At 48.8% G+C, this 16,580-nt stretch overlaps 1 protein-coding gene across 1 annotated transcript in view; it reads left to right on the top strand.

Moving 5' to 3' along the window:
• The first annotated feature begins 3,674 nt into the window (after nucleotides 1-3,674).
• Nucleotides 3,675-16,580, top strand: part of LOC116995643 (cat eye syndrome critical region protein 2-like) — a 72,091-nt gene continuing 59,185 nt past the window's right edge. Inside the window, exon 1 of the mRNA XM_033058499.1 lies at nucleotides 3,675-3,857. Coding sequence (XP_032914390.1) covers nucleotides 3,675-3,857 — 183 coding nt within the window. The remainder of the gene's footprint in view (nucleotides 3,858-16,580) is intronic.

Below are 16,580 nucleotides of genomic sequence, written 5' to 3'. Positions count from 1 at the left end.
TCTGTTATCTTTCAGAGGCAGGCTACAAGGGATCTACTTGTCATCAACCAAACATTACATTTAAGCTTTAAATCGGGCACACATGACAGGTATTTCTGGAAAAAAGTGGAAAACATTCCTTCCTTCTTTTTGCTTCAAGATGAAATGATTTGTCATACGGGAATGGGGACATGCAGTTCCTACAATTCTACAACCTTTTTTAAAATTTGCTTTTGGCACTTTGAATTTAGTGGTTTTATTCCTCAGGAAAGTGAGCTCACAAATCCAGAGATTACCTGGAACAACAAAAGCAAGAGGCTTTGGTTTGGTCCATCAGCCTCAGTGTGGCTCTACATGGTGGAAGGACTTAACCTTCAGCCAATTTTGTGAAGAAAGGATGAGAAAAAGCACAGAAGAGAGGGGAGGAGTGTAATTATTGGAAGGTAGTGAACAGCCAGGATTGCATATTGTGCTAAAAATCAGTGGTAGGGGAAGTATTAACAACAGTCTAGGAAAAAAAAATATGATCCAGAGGAATAATATAGTATACTTGGTAAGGACACTGGCCAGAGCAGGCTCTGGGTTTTTTTTTTTTTGTTGTGGACAGCAAACTCATAACCAAAGGTGGTGTGGAAGAGGAGTACATGGATCAAAGAAGAGGAAATGCCACAGTGTGTTCACGAAGTCTCTGCCCTCTGAGGAATAGCAGTGGGAAAGCAGAGCTTTTTGTGCTTGAATAAGAAATTTAAACAAGTCCTTTAAGAACAGTGTAAGAATCTAGAAAAAGAAAACAATCTTAAGTGATTGTGGGTATCCCCTAGCATCCTGGAATAAAAAGAACAATATAAAAGAAAACCCAGTCCAATATAAATAATAGGGACGATAGAGGGAGCTAAATTAATTCAAAAGAACTTTAGGCAAAATTGGTACTGTAGCTCTTCCGACAAAAAGAGAGGTTAGGAGTCTTCATTTAAAGTTCACTACGTTCTTAGCAGGGTAGAGAGTGGGGATACTACAAAGCTGTTTGACCCAGTGTCAAGAACAAGCCAAGATGCAGCAGTAAGATAAGCCACAGCTGGACATTACAGGAATTCAGGGAGGAATATCAGCTTAGAGCAAGACAGAACTGCAACATAATCTCCTTTTACATGGTCAGGGGACCAAAAGTTAGCTCTTGGGAAGAACTGGGCATTAGTTAGTACTGTATAATTCTGTAACTGGCCCAAGGGAAATTGTGCCTGAGGATCTGTCACCTCTAGATTTTTCACACAGAGCTGTTGGTACTTTATAGTGATCCTGCATGCTGCTCTGAGTTTGCCTGCCCTCTCCTCTCAGTTACTGCAGGGAGCTGGAGCTGGCTCAATCCAGTGCAGGCAGACACAATACACAAGAGATCAGATACTGTCTTGCTCAAGATCAAGTCTTGCAGTCATTGTGCCTTGAAACACAGTCAGGGTTTCAGTATAACATGTTGGTCTCTTTCAAACAATAAATGAACCAAGTCGTAAGTTTTTAGGGAAAACAGATGCCAAGGCTGAACTTAGAAAGATAACTAAGAAACTTTAAAAATAGAGTACATTTTGGCAAAAAACTTGGTGAGGAAGGCATAGAAAATCCATCTTCTGTGTGAAATTTACAGTGAAGGAAAGCAAGGTCTGAGTCTGAAGAAAAATCAGGGGTCTGATGACTCCTCTTGTGTTATCCTCTTTGCCAAGCTATTTCTCAAGTGACCCTCACAAATCCCCAAAGAGCTCAGCAGTTGCCACACCAGATGAGCCTGGTTGCCCTCCTAATCCAGTCTTCCCACTTTAACAGTTGCTACTCTCTGATACTTCAAAGAAAGGTGCAAGAAAGCCCATAGTGGACAATTATAGAATAACTCACCCACAAGGGAAGTTTTTCCCTAATCCCTTGCCATCAGTTAGTGGTTATATTGTGCCTTGAAGTTTATATCCCTTCTAAAATTTATTTATATCCTGTCTAATGTGATCATGAATGTTCTTGGTATCCATATACATGTCTAATCCTTTTCTGAATCCTGCTAATCTACCACCCTCAATGAAACCTCGTGGTAACAAATGCCATGTGTTAATTACACATGGTACAAATATTTCCTTGCACCATTTTAAATTCACTTCCTTCCAATTTCACTGGGTATTCCTTGATCCCGCAATTGGAAAAAGGCAATGAAATTAGAGCTTGTTCATTCTTGCTGAGCCACACTGCTGCTCCTTGATTTGTTTCGTCTCTAAATAAGCTGTTCCCATCCTCAGCTGGTTTTCTCTGGTCAGGCTGTTAGGCAGTGGGCTGAGACAGAGCACAGAGCTTATACCTTCACTTTATTCTCATTTTGAAGGGGAAAAGGGAGAGGAAAAGTACGTGCTAGTTTGAGACTGAAATCAGATTGCTTTACGTCAGCAGGTGTTAGCAGCAATACGATGGTGCTGACTGATGGCCCCAAGTCAGAGACAGAGCAGGGCATCTGCAATATGTTTTCCCCTCGGACCTTCAGGCTGCTCCCGAAAGGGACTGTCCCCCTTCCACTCCAACTAAGGCATTTCACTGCTTCCTCCCATCCGTGCTAGTTAAGACCAGGCTGTGAGATTAGTCCAGTTCTGAAGGAATTGCCCTCAGCCACAGCATAATTCTGCACGTGTCCGCTGTGCCGTGACTGTGGTTGAACTCCAGTTTCACGGTGGTTTCACTGGAGATGGGGACCCTAAGCGGAGGCAGCTGGGCACAGTGATCCACTGTAACTGTTTCGAAGCTCTGGTGGCTACAGAGAGGTTGTCAGGCGATGCAGTGAGAATATGCGAAGTCACAGCTGCTTTGGTGTTTCACTGCAACTCTGTCCCATCAAGGCAGTTCCGCAAGCAGGTAATTAATACCTATTCGTCGCTGAATGTTTCCCCTTAACACAATTCAAAACGGGCCAGCCAGGAGGAATTTTCGAGCCAGGAGCAAGGGAGGATCTGGGAGTGCGGGTAACACCCAGATATGTCCCAGGGCACAGGAGCGCATCTGGCTCCTCGTGGCAGCCGCATGCGGAAAACGAGACGCGCCACTTGGGCTTCTCGCTCAGAGGCACGAAAGGGAGGAGAAACCCTGGAGATTCCCAGGGCTTCGCTGCACCGGGAGCCATCCCCGGCTACCTGTACCCAGCCAAGGGACCGGCGCCGGGAGCAGCGGAGCCGCCGCGTGCGAGGCCGGCCCCGCCCACCACTCAATCCCCGCCCCCGATGGGCGTGGCCGGGCGGGTGCCGGGGTCCTGTTGTTGTGATGCGTGCCAGGCTCCGCCCCCTCCTCGTGCACGACCTCGCGCCGCCCCTCCCCGCCCCGCGCGGCTCCCCCCGCGCCCATCTGTTCCCGGCGGCGCGGCCGCTCGTGCGCGGGGCGCGGGCGGCAGCGGGGAGGCGGAGGATGAGGGCGGTCGGGGTGATGGGGATGGGTCCGCGCAGCGGCGGCCGTCCGCGGTAGGGAGGGCAGCGGCAGCAGCAGCAGCGCCCCCGCCGGCCCTGAGCCGCCCCGTGCGCGGGCGGCAGCGAGGGGGCAGCGCGGGGCCGCCGGGGGGCGGCCGCTGAGCGGCGTGGCGCCGGGGGGCGGGCGGGGCCGCAGCGCCGAGTGGCGGCGGCACACGCAGCCGCCCGCGGAGTGAAGGAGGCAGCGACCGAGCGGGCGGACGGCGGCCGCGGGAGATGTGCCCGGAGGAGGACGGCGGCTGCGGCGGCGGCGGCGGCAGCGTAGCCGGCACCGGTGGCCCCGAGGCGGCGGCTGCGGTGGCGCTGGACGAGCTCCGCTCCTGGTGGGAAGTCCCGGCCATCGCGCACTTTTGCTCGCTCTTCCGCACCGCCTTCCGCTTGCCCGACTTCGAGATCGAGGTGAGAACCCCGCGCACGGCGCGCCCCGTCCCGCCGCGCCGCCCGCGGGCTGTGTGCGCTCCCCGCTGCCCGACGGGTCCCGCACGCCTCTCTGTCCCGCTGCCCCGTGCTGTGCTGGGGGCACCTCTCAGCCCCGGCGAGCCGTTCCGTTCCGCCGTGATGCAGCGCGGGGCGTTCGCTCCGCTTGCGGCGGACCCGGCAACTTCCCCGTCGCTCCCGGGCGCGCTCGCTAAAACTTTCGGCGCGCCCGTGCCGGGCGGCGGTGGAGCAGGAGAGGGAGTCCCCCGGCTGCGAGGCTGGCGGGGGCGGCCGCGGGCGGAGCGGGGCCGGGCGGCATTGTTCCGCCGGGCCGGTGTCCGCACACAAAGGTGGCGGGGGGACGGACGCGGCACGGAGCCCGCGGTGGGTCCCCCGTGCCCAAAATGGTGGCGGCGAGAGGTGAGCCCGGCCCGGTAGCCCCACACCTTTCCGTGGGGTACCAGCGGCTGCTGCTGGGGAGGTTTCCTCCAAGCCCGCTCAGCTGTGCCCAGGCCGGCTCCTTTTGTTGCGGGCGGGGGTCCGCACCTGGCCGGTGCCGCCGCCGCCGCGGGGTGTGGGGCTCGGAGGGTCCTGCCGAGCTTTTCTCCCTCATCCCGGCGAGGCCGGGGGGCTCCGCGGGGCACCGTTCATTGTGCGGCTCCGCCGGGGAGCCCGCGGTGCCTTCACCGCCGCCTCTGTCCCCCGCCAAGAGTGCGCTCTTGGCTTCCGTACCTTCCTACCCGTTTTGCCGTGTAACTTTGTTGTATGTTTTGTTTGGGTTTTTTTTTGGTTTTTGTTGTGTTTGTTTAGTTCGTATTTTCATGTGCGCCGCTAATGTCCCGTAAATATTTTGTGCGGCGGCTACAAATTTTACAAACAAAGTGTGTCCTGGTAGGAAATCTTTTGTGCTTGCTGTGAAAAGCTATTCTTGCCAGCGCGTTGGCAATAAACCGGGTGAATAACGTGGTGGCGTGTGTTTTTTAAAGACAGTAATTGCCCCGTGAATGCGAATTCCAAAGATGTTTAAAAGTTCAATGGGATGCGCGAAGCCCTAAAGAGCGAAATTCCTCGAGCAGGATGTGAATTTCTGAAGAGGGGGAATCCCTTATGCGGTACGAAATCTTGAAAGGGGATGAGGTCTCTCAATGATGCAACTTCTTGCGAAAGAGAACTCCCCTCCCCCTCCTATTGATGCCAAACCATTAAAGGGGGAGGCTCTCCGGGCCCAGCAGCGCAAAGTCTTGAAGGAACCTGAATTTACAATGATAAAAGGGCCGAGGCACTAGCCTTTCACCTTTGGAGGCAATTAGCATCTGGCTTGCTTCACAAATGAAGTAAATGTGGGCTCCCCTTTGGTTCACGAAGCACGCTTAGGCTGGGGGAGTTAACATCATCACTCGGAACAAATTAACTTGCTTTTTTGGGGGGGAATGCCCGGGGAGGAGGAGGAGTGCGGGCGCGTTGGTGCTGCGGGTGCTGCAGAGCAGAAGCAGCACAACGAAAACATCGCCAAAAAATCCCGTGCACGTGGACGGCCTGCAGCCCTTGGCAGAAATGGGGTTTGGAGCGTGGCGTTTGTCCGAGGGTCGGTGGAAATTGCGGTGAAAATCGGGATGCCGTGAGAGGACGGATGCGGCTGTCAGAACTCCGCTCCTTCAGGCACGTGGAGTTGATCTCCTTTCCCGGCAGAGTGTGAGCACAACTAGTTTCAAAAGTTGCTGTTCCTTGAAGCTCACCATCTTGTTACCTCTTGCCTGGTGTAGTTGTTTTAGTCTCACCACTGGTTTTGGGGATATCTGGGGACACATCTTTGCACAAAGAGCTTGCTCAAATACTTCACAGTTTGAAACCAATGGTCAGCAGTGGGATTTTTTTAACAGTATTGCTCTGTGTCTTTTAGATTTTTTTTTGTTTTTTAATTTGTGCTTTATTTAACTGCATAAAGAAGATTTCTTCCATGGTTTTAATAATGCCAGTGCCCCTTCTGGCTGGTCTCACTGCCAGCTCTGAGACATGCTTGAGTTTCAGGGGGGTCTGAAAAAATGGAGGTGGCTATTCTTCTAGGGGTTTGTAGAGATGCTGGATTTAAAGCACATGTTGGGGGAAATAAACCGTAGATAGCCATCAAAAAGTGAACCTGTACTCCTTTATGAATTGTGTTTTCTTGCTTTGGCTTTGGATATTATGGAGAGGTGTGCTTGTGGCTGAACACCAATGGATTGGGGTACGCCACTTCCCTTAAAAGTTACTGCCCCTCATGAGTAATCAGGAGTGATTGCCCCGGTCTGTGTGGGTGCAGAGTAAAACAGGTGCTTTGAGTGAATCTGTGGATGTGGAAGGAAAAATTGAGATCTCAGGCTCAGAGGATTTCAGCTGGAGGATGCTCATGCTCAAACTCCTTGAGCTTCACAGCTGATACTTGTCTAACTCTGCTCAGTATCTCTAAGGGACTGGATGCAGCTGTCTCTTCTCAGATATTCTTTCTAGGAGGTGTGAGCTCCTCTGAACTTAAATTCTGGTTGGTGGCGCTTTTTTTGCTGTTTTTCTGATACCAGTGTATCTCCAGGGGGGAGTTTGGTGCTAAACTCTTACAATATCGTTACAAAAGGCAGAAGTTTTAAACAAGCCTTAATTCTGCTTGAAACAAATATCCTCTGCTCTCACCCTCCCTCCAAATTCAGCCAGTGGGTCAGGTTAGGGTTTCACTGCTACCATCCCTGCAGTCCTCAAACCAGACAAAACCTGATCTTCCAATTTGTAGTGTTCTGTTGTTCCTTTTTACAAAGCTCTAGGTATTTTTTGTTTTTCTTCCCCCCCCCCGCCCCTTCCTCCCCTGATATTTTTTTTCTTCTGGTGGGTCTCTCCATAGTAGCTGGAAGGCTCTATAATGATAGGCCATCTGGACCCATCCCTACTGTGCTGAGCAGATTTGCTGAGGGTATTTGAGAAGTTTGGAGCCTTTACTAGTCTAGAGAGGCAGAATGGAGTTCTTTTTTTTTTTCCTTCCTTTTCCCTTTTTAAATGCAAACCCTTTACTCTCTACTTACTGGCTCAAAAGAAAGTGAAGCTTCCAGGCTTCAAGATGCAGGGCTGCCATCAGCAGCTGGATGGCAGAAACCTGGGAAGCAAATGTTTTAATTTTCTTTTTTGCTGGACCTGTGCGTTGCCAGAGATTGCAGGGGAAGGGGCGTCCAAAAAGAAAGAGGCACATCCATCAGGCTGGACTCTGGGCATTGTTTGGGGAGAGGGTGGGCACAGCTGGCCCTCATGCTGGCTCTGGCAGATGCAGGCGCCTGGGTTCCTCTTTTTGAAATCTCTGCTGCAGCATCACCCGCCAATGGACTCAGGAGGGGTTCAGCTACTGCCAGCAGGTCAAAAGTTCAGTGGGACAGAAGCGGGTGCTTCGGGATGTGTTCAGCTTCATGCCGTGTTTTTACATGGATCTGAGGATGGCAGAGAGCACTTCTGCCTTCTGGGGTGGGTTGGCTTTTTTTTTTTTTTTTTTCCCTTCCTCCCCTTTTAAATGACTGCCTTGTCAGCCATCTGCTGTATAAAACTTTTATGCCACTTCAAAACTGTTTTTTGATTGTGTTGGCTTGGTTGTCGTGGCATATTTCTTGGTGGTTGGTAAAATCACAGAATCACAGAACGGCTAAGGTTGCAAGGGACCACACTGGGTCATCTGATCCAGCCTCCCTGCATCACACTAATCTGCATCAGTGAGTTTGTCCTTCCCTATTCTAACAGCACTGCAGCAGGAGAAGGTGTGGCTGTGTGGGGTGTGTAATTTTTTTTTGTTGTCATTGCTTTGATGGACAGAAAGGATGTTTTCCACAGTCAAGTTAGTACAAGTGATGATAGGGAGTGATTTATTTCTCTCTTCAAGACTGGACTGTAATGTGGGACACCTCTTGTGTCAAAGTATCTGCTGGCTGTATGCCCTTCCCCTGTGCAACTGAAATATCCTCCTGGCAGCTGTAGGGGTTGTTTGTATCGAAAATATTGGGAGAATATTTAATGTTTTCAACCATATTTCTGCAGAACTTGAAAATTCTGGACAGGAGCCAGTGTGGCGTGGCCACCCAGCTCTTTGGCATGTGCTCTCAGGAGCCATAGACTCAAACATTTAGGAACTTCTGCCTGGGTAGGTCGAGGGGAGGCGACTTTGCAGAATGTGCTTGAAAATAGTCAAAACATTGTTGCTAACTTAGTTTATTTGGAAAAGGGGGAAAAGCCACATTACACAGGGAAAACATAAATCTTTTCCTGTGGTTTTTAAAAGCACCTTTGGGCAAATTGCCTCTGCTGTTAACTTCACTACAGCTTTAAGATGCTTTTCCTTGCTTCTTACCCCTTCCTAGCACTTCAGGCATTCCTCCCACCCACAGGCAGGGAGGACACTGCTGCTCTTGCCTTCCTTTTTCTTGCTCTGGTGTGGTATCTCCGTGCTGGTTCTTGAACAGGCTCTTTCTGTCAGGAATATTATGTGGCTGTTAGAAATCAGCAGCTGCTACTGCTCCCCCGGGTCCTGAGGAGGAGGAAGAGTGTGGAGACAGGGAGAAGGAGAGAGCAGAGAACAGAGTTTCTTCTATCTGTGCAAACCAGATACAGCTTTAAAAGAAAAAAAATATAATGTGTTAAAGAGAGTGTGAGAATTTTAATACTTTGAAAATAATTTTTCTTAGTGAGGACAGGATGGCTAAATGTGCTCCACTGTTGTATCATATTAAGTCCTGCTGAAAATTCTCTGTGGATTCCTTTGCTCTGCCATTTGGGTGTGTCCATTGTGATCCATGCCACCAAAATGGCACAACCTTCCTGTTCTGTCATGGCTTGTATGGGATTAATTACACAGACAGTAGGGTTTGGTACCCAGGTACAGCCTTCATCCCTCTGTAGCTATTTGGGTCTGGTGCTGCATTATAATTGGTATTACAGTACCATATACAAGATCTACTGGTTCCTCATCCTGTTCTGTGATGGCCGGGTGGTTTCTGATCAGAAGAATTTAAAATCTAAGCAAGATCTATGCAGCAAGAAGGCACTGCATGCTGATGAAAATGTTTGTCAGCTCATGCAGGTCAGCTGTGTTCATCGAGGGTAGTTGTGAGTTTAAATGCCTTTTTGGTAGAATAGTTCAGTCATTAGGATGTCCATCCCTCTTGCCATTTGCCTGTTCCCAGTAGGCAACAGTAAAGTGGAAGGGAGTGGGCAGTGACTGAAGCAACAGCGAGCAATAGATCTGCTGACTAAAAAACTTCCCTCTCATGTGAAGCACCTTGCTTTGGAGAAAACACATTGTTTGAGGAAAGGTAGAGTGACTGGCAGTGCTGTACAGAGAGGTGTACACAGGTGCTGTAGAGAGCACAGGGTTGGAAAGGATTATGGAATTCAAATATACTGAAAAGACAGTGTTGGTCCTGTTGTGGAGAGACCCATTTATGGACCACTGTGTGAACTTGGGTTATATACTATGGTCACTCTGGGCAGCATCAGCTTCATCAGAGTAGAGGGTGTGAGTTGGGTGTTTGTTGTTTCAAAAACCCAACAAAATCAAGGGCTAGTATTGGTTTTATTGTTCCTTCTACCTGTCCCATGCGCTGTTGGGTTCATTTGCTGCAGTGCCCCTTCCCTCTCCCCGTATCTGTTCCAGCACCGCTTCTTACGTTGCTGCTCTTCGCTTTTGCTCTGAGTTATTCTGTCCATAATAGAATCATTAACACTACATGTCAGTGCTGGGCTCTAGAGTTCATTGAGATTAATGGAGGGGGGAGGCAGAGAGATACTTCTCAGAGCTATTGTTTCAAGTGGTCTGCAAATTGGAAAGCAGTTTCCATTTCAAATGCAAGTCACATCTTTCTCAACTGTAGATATAAACTTCTACACAAGTGTTTACATTTTATATAATGATACCCTAGTGTAATTGGATAAAAAATACAAACGAGCAGAAATCAACAACGAAAAAGGAATAGGTAGTTCAGGAGGCTAATACTTGAGTTAAAACTTTATCTTAAGCCTGTGAAAAGAAACAAGTAGTGACTGCACGAAGCCAAAGGGCGTCTGAACAATGGGTATGGAAGGTTATTATGACAGCAACATTTTGAATGGATCTGAGTTAGGTGACAGGGGTGTTGGGGAATGACTGTAGCAGTCGAAGGCAGAAGGGAAGGAGGAGCACAGTAAGAATTTCAGAGCACATGGAGCCTGATATTACAGATTTTATGTAGCGTTAGTATAGGGAATTCTTCTGTTGGCACAGCTGACGCTGAAAATCATGCCTGGTGTTAGCTGAATTGTTTGTGTACCCGCAAGTTTAACAGTTTAAGCTGAGTTTATTTTAAGACCGATTTAAGATTATCAGGTGCAGGTCTTCCCCGATAGAAAAAAAATGGTTTGTGTAGGAGCTTAAATATGACTTTGCAGTTTGCTTTGTTTAAGAAGACTCAAGTGCTACAAACAACCTGTGCCAATTCAATCACCCGATTTAAACTTCTGCATAGCGCATCTAAATCGGCCCTCAGAAGTTTTTCCATGTGGAATTTGCTCTAACCAAACCAGTTAAAAGTAACACCTTTCAAGTGTTGCAGCTTTGTATGTAGACCTGCTTCACTGTGTTCTTTCTCTCCCAGCGCATAATGCCGGCAGAGCTGTGCCATTCTGCCCCTGGCATCTGTTAAGTGCCTGCATGAAGGGTGAAGAATTAACTTTTGTAATGGCAATGGATGCTTTCATAGACTTCTTTCAGGCAAAAATCTCCTCAAGAAAAGGGCTATGGGTAGAAATTACAACAGCCAAGGAGTTAAAACTCCCGAATTAAAAATTTATCATGGAAACATTATTGTAGGTATGTATGAATTCTTTTTTAAAAAACAAAACTTCCCCCCTCCTCGTTACCAGAAGCAACAGCATCTGCTGCGGTGGTGGGAACAATGCAGCCTAGTGATTCCTCCTTCCTTACAGTAGAGAATCCTGTTAAACACACAAGGCAGTGCCTCAGAGTGTATCCTTTCAGCAGGCTTGTTCCTTTTAATGGGTGCCCATTCCTGGGGTCTCCATTGTTTCACCAACAATAGCACTAGGGGCAGCTGATTTGGTTGACAGAAAATGCGTTAATTTAACAGATCTATTCCCTTTAGCCGGTCTCCTTCCTATTGTGCCCCAGTTCTCCCCCAGTTCCTGGGGAGGAGGGTCTGGAGAGCAGGGTCTGTTAGGTGGAAGGCTCCTGCAATTAGGAGGGGTTTGCAGCCTTTTGTGTGAGGAACAGAAAACAGCTGATGGGGGAAAGTGGTGAGAGTGCAGTTTGCTTACTGCCAGAACACTCACTTTTCTGCTTTTTGGAGGGGCTTTAACAGACAGCCTTTACAAGGGATGGGGGAATAACTCGAGGCTGAGTGCTAAGTGCTAATGGCAGTCAAGGTCTTTGCTTTGCTCAGACGTGGTCTTGCAGCCCAGTGTGGCAACTCCTTTCAGCACTGGCTCAACTTCTTGACAAACTCTTTATATACTATAAATGCCTAGCTAAAACACCAGCTTTCCCCTGGAAAAGCGAGGCTACTGGTCTCATCCAGAGTAGGACTGCTGAGAGCTGGCTGGGGAAGGCAGTATGTAAAGTTAACACCAAATTATTTGAAACATGAGGGGTGTAATGGTCTTCAGGGACCTTTACCCTGGGTTAGGCCACCAGTTCAGTGTAGTTTTTGGACTGGTCTGATTTAAACAGTGCAGGCTCTCCACCCTTGAGTGCACTTATACTGGTTCAGCTCTTCCCTGTAGTAACTTATGTTGGTTCAGTAAGGGAGGGGGGTGTCTCTGTTGGTTTTTACACCATTGTGGTCAAGCAGACACATTGAGCCTGGTGGGAAGGAGGGCACATGTTCAGGGGGCAGGGAAACACGAAGCTCTTCTGCTCTTGGGTGCTGCTGGCTGCCACAAAGATCTTGGCTGCCAGAAAGAAGATTTCACTCCCTCTCAAGCCCTCCCTCCAGCCACGCTTCTGGCTGTGTGGTTTGCCCCTTTGCTGCCACCATCCCAGCTGCTGGCTGGGTTTTTGCAGGGGCTGTAGTTCTGTGGTGGGAGCAGGACCTCCTGCTTTTGGTGGTTGGGGTCAATCCACTGTGGCTCTTGAAACTCTAGCTGTAGTTTAGTTCTGGTTGCTGGGGCTGGTGATGTAAAAGGAGCTCTGCAGGGTCTTTTTCCTTCTCTTTGATAAAACCATTAATTCTCTGGCCCTTTCTCTCCAGCTAAGCCTGCTGTAAAGGCGCTTGAGCTCTCTGTGGTCAAAGAGTTGGAAGGCAAACCTAGTATTCTCCTTTCTGGTGAGCCCTGTGTGTAGAGAGATGTGTGGCAGCAAAAATATTTATAGATCCATAACACATGGTAAAGAGGGTTGTGGTTGGAGGTTTTTAGGGTTTTTTCCTTGCTTGTTTTTTTTTCTTCTGTTGTTTGTTTTAGGAGGCAAAGGGTGAGAGTTCACTTAAAGAGCTTGACTCTTAATAGAGCTTGTCATTGTTGCTAATATAAAACAAATAATAAGCATGGGAGAGGAGTCAAAGGCTCCCTCTTCTGGTGTTCTGGGAAGGTTCAAATACCGAAAAATGAGCGAGGAAAAAGACCCCTTCCCCTACCTTGTGGTATTTTGTGACCTCACTTAGACCTAACACTTACTGGCCCACCACGTAAGTCTCTTCATGTCCCCTAAATAGCCAACCTTAATGACCCTCTGTGGAAATAAAATGCGTTTTCAAATACAAAATATGTTGCACTTGTAAGTAAAAGTGAGTGCTGGTTTCAGAAGGGTTCAAAATCTGAGCCTGGAAAATGGCAGCCCTGCATGTCCCTGCATATGACATTTCTCAGTGCTTCCCTTTGCTTCTCCTCTATTCTGCACCCTCCTCTGGCAAAGATGGTGTCGTGTCCCATGCATTTCCCAGGGCACATGTGTGCATTGGCATGTAAACATGCCTGGGATGATTGGAGTGGCCAAGTATGCTGAGCACTCCCTCTAGGAAAGCATGTCCAAGGCTCCAGCACTCCTGTTGCTCTAGGTTGAGTCATTCCAGAATTCAGAACTTATTAGTGGTTGATTGATGGAGAAATGTGCACAAGGGCTAGTACTTTGTTGGGAATTTTAGGCGAATTTTCTAAAAAGCATGATATAAAGCGTAGTACCTCTGGAATGAATGAGATTTCAGAGCATTAGAGAAGGGACTTTTTTTTCTTTCATATTTTTGTGCTCTTCAGTGGAGAGCTGGCCATCGAGTGGCTATTTTTCTCTGTGGTGCTAGTGTGGACTCATGAGCAGTGGCTGGTTGAACCTGAGGACATCAATTCTCAAGCTGCCTTCCCACAGCAGCTCCTGCCACCATCACAGTCAGCAGTAAAACTGCTCACCCAGATTAAAAACCACAACACTTTTTTTTTTTTTTTTTTTAAAAACACTTTTTTCTTTAAAAGGAGCTGTGCCTCACCAGAAGCAGTTCCCCCAGCTCCCTCCACAGCCCCACAAAAGTGTTGTACCAGCATGACTGGAGCAGTGGCACAGGAATGGAAACAGGCAGCAGGGAGGGGAAGGGCTTTTTATAGCTGACACTTCTGCTGAAAGAAACTCTTATCACACTGCAGCCCTGGGCAGCAGGTGGAGAGAGCCTGCACAGGTAACAAGAGGTCATGCAGCACTGAGGGCACCTGAGGAAGAAACCTTATCAATAAGACTCTCCCCAGAAGGGTTTTGGGCTATATCAAGTCTTGCTGCATTTATTTTTTCAAGTGAACATTCTGGTTAGGAAAGTTTTAGTGTGGAGGTAGATGGTGAGCCTTTAAATTGTTCATTCCGTAGTCAGTCCTGAATGTGCAGCTGAAATCAGTTAAACTTTGTGGTAGCTGAGAGTCTTCTGCAAAACAGTTTTTGAGAAATTCAGGCTTTCTTCAAAAAAACAAACCAAACTAACAAAAATTCCCAAGAAAAAGGTTTCCCTGTGGCTCTGCTCACCCAGCAATGCAGATATCTATCCATCAGGATTTGTTTGCCTGTGGTGAAGAGGCTGGAGCAGCTTGCCTTGTCGGACAGGGCAGCCATGTAGAATAAACAGGGAATAGCAGTCTCAATTTCTGTTCTTTCAGCCTGATACAAGGTGCCGAGGCACTGAAGACTATTTTGCCCTTAAGATAATTGTGAGTTGGAGAGGATCAAAGGGCTTGAGGGGGTTTTTTTTTTGGTTGAAAGGGGGATTTTCTCCATGGACAGCTGCAGTAGTGCATTAGTAGTGCAATGGATTATCTTTCCGTGATCTGTAGGATCTCAACCAGCTATCGAGGGACCCCACTGAAGGCTGCTGCTTGGGGGAGGCGGAGTGAAAGTCTCCTCTAGCAGGGAGACCTGTAATGCCTGGGAGCTCTTGACTCCCCCTGCCCCGGCGGGGTGGGTGGTGCTGGATATTCTTAGATTATCTAGGCAGATAGTACTGGAAGCATGAGGAAAAGGAGCCCAGCTCTCAGTCATGACTAACTACAGCTGATGCCCTGCATCCACCCTGCTCTCCAGTGCAAGTGCTTACTCAGGAACGGAAGGAGTGAGCTGATTCCAGCTGCTGTGGCATCCCGTAAAGGGCAGTGTGTAATTTGGGAGGGTGTTGCGAGTCCCTCGGTGGAACAAACTGCTCTCTGTAGTAAACATCTGACCTGCCAAATGCCCACACTTTGTCATTTTGAGAGGTTTTGGACGATGGTTGATCTGCAAGTAGCTGTGGCATGGAGAGGGTGTCCCTGTACATGCGTGGATGGGTATCTTTATCCTTGCAGAGGCAACACATCTGGCCTGATTGTGGCAAAGGTGGCAAGAGGGGATGGGACAGGGCTTGGTGCTATCAGAGGTGGAGATCAGGTCATGCTGTGCCTCCCTGACCCGGTTTCAGGGCCGGGGGACAAGGGGGCTGGAATGTGCAGGGCAGCAGAGCTGTCAAGGAATGCAGGTCCCCAGGTGGCCACTTGTGTGGCTTGTGCTGAAGTCGGGCTGGAATTGCATCTGTGCTGGTTAACGAGTGCTGGGGCAGCCCTGCCCTGCCAGGTCCTCCTGTGCACACCTCCCCAGGTAGTGAGTGGAATGCCGGCAAGAGAGGGGTGACAATAGTATCTTGGGATGTGTTAAACTCACCCTCCCAGCACTTTCAGAATTTTCTTTTAACTTGAAATGATGGAGGCTTTAAGGCCTTTTGGTTGGTTGGGGGTTTTTTGTGACTAGTGAAACCCAGCTTTGGATTTCAGGGCTGAGGTTTTTTTGGGACAGGCAGTTAGAAAGACTCGTCTTTATTTTTTAGCAGGACTGGTTTCAGAATTTAAGGGCCGCCATATGATGTTGTGTTGTTTTTCCTTGGAGTAGCAACTACAGTTTATAATCATTGCCTAGTCCTTAGCCAGTTGGCAGGAAGACTGCTGTGAAGGGATTGATTATTAGTGGATGCTTCATTGTGCTCTTCAAGCCTGACTTTCTTGATCTAACCAGTTTCCTTCAGTTGGAATGTCTGTAGTCAGCGGAGAAGAAGAGGGAGATGTCTCCTCCTGCTCAGCAGCGCTGTTTTTTGTTCATGGGATATACTCAAGATAAGAAGGGTCAACAAAAAGTGTCAACACTTGAGCATTCTCAGAGAAAGCCAGTTGGCTGGCTGGCTGCTGGGGACTGCTCGCAATTTTCCTGCTTCCTCTTGTGATTCTCTCAGCATTTGTGTTTGGAGTGGTGGCTTAAAAATTAGTGTTTTTTGGTGTGAGCATCCTGGAGGCTCCACCCTTTCCCTGGGAGGAAACATCACTAGGAAGATGATCTAGAGCTCAGAAACGCTAAGACACGCTGGCAACTGTGACACTTGGAGATGAGTTAACGTTTAAACTGGCATTGGGGACATGCACAAGTACAGAGGCATCAGCGCAGGCTGGAGCTTGGGCAGAAACATCTGCCAGGCTCCTTGGATAGAGGCTGGGATGGTTTGGTCGTGCTGAACCACATCCTGCTGCAGCTCATCTGATAAACCTGGACTGGCTAAATACAAGTTAGGATGTGTGCAGCTGTGCAAAAAGCAGCCGTGCTGTGGTGGAGGAGCTGGTGCTGCTGTTGGGCAAAGGGAGTTTGAGCTGGGTCTGAGCAGGAGCGGTTTGCCAGGAAGGGGCTAAAGGAGGGAGTCTTGGGCTGGGCTGCACATCCCACCCTGCTGTGCTTAGGCTGGACAGTGGCACTTGGAAGAAGACAGCTGAGCTAATACTTAAAAGGTGGAGGGTTGGGAGATTCCACGCCAGGTCTTGGAAGGATGATCCTAACCCTCCTCTTGCCTCCTGCTTTCCTCCCCCACTCCCAAAGCCCCTTTTGGGCTGTGTGGAAGTGTCCCAGTTCTTGCAGCTGTGTTGGTTGTAATAGGTCATTTAGTCCTGAAATCACTGTTTAAAAGGAGCAAGTCCTTGCCTCGTGTGACAGCTGCCGCCTTGCACTTTTCCCCAGGCTGGAAATAACTGCATATGACACAAGAGCAGAGCATGGCATGGGGGAGGGAGGAAGGTTTCTGGCTTTCTCTTAGTGCTATAATGGCTTTGCTGAGTGCCTCTTCTCCCCTGCGGACCATAGCAGAGCCATGCCCCTAATATTTAGCAGATCTCTCAGCTGGCAATATTCTTGAACAGCCTGGCACTCTCTATGCTCTGTAGACTGGAGCCTTCCTGTGCATC

The sequence above is a fragment of the Catharus ustulatus genome, chromosome 4 (assembly GCF_009819885.2).
Source record: "Catharus ustulatus isolate bCatUst1 chromosome 4, bCatUst1.pri.v2, whole genome shotgun sequence".
Lineage (NCBI taxonomy): Eukaryota > Metazoa > Chordata > Aves > Passeriformes > Turdidae > Catharus > Catharus ustulatus.
The sequence above is the reverse complement of the archived record's forward strand: the minus strand, read 5'-3'. Positions and strand labels throughout refer to the sequence as shown.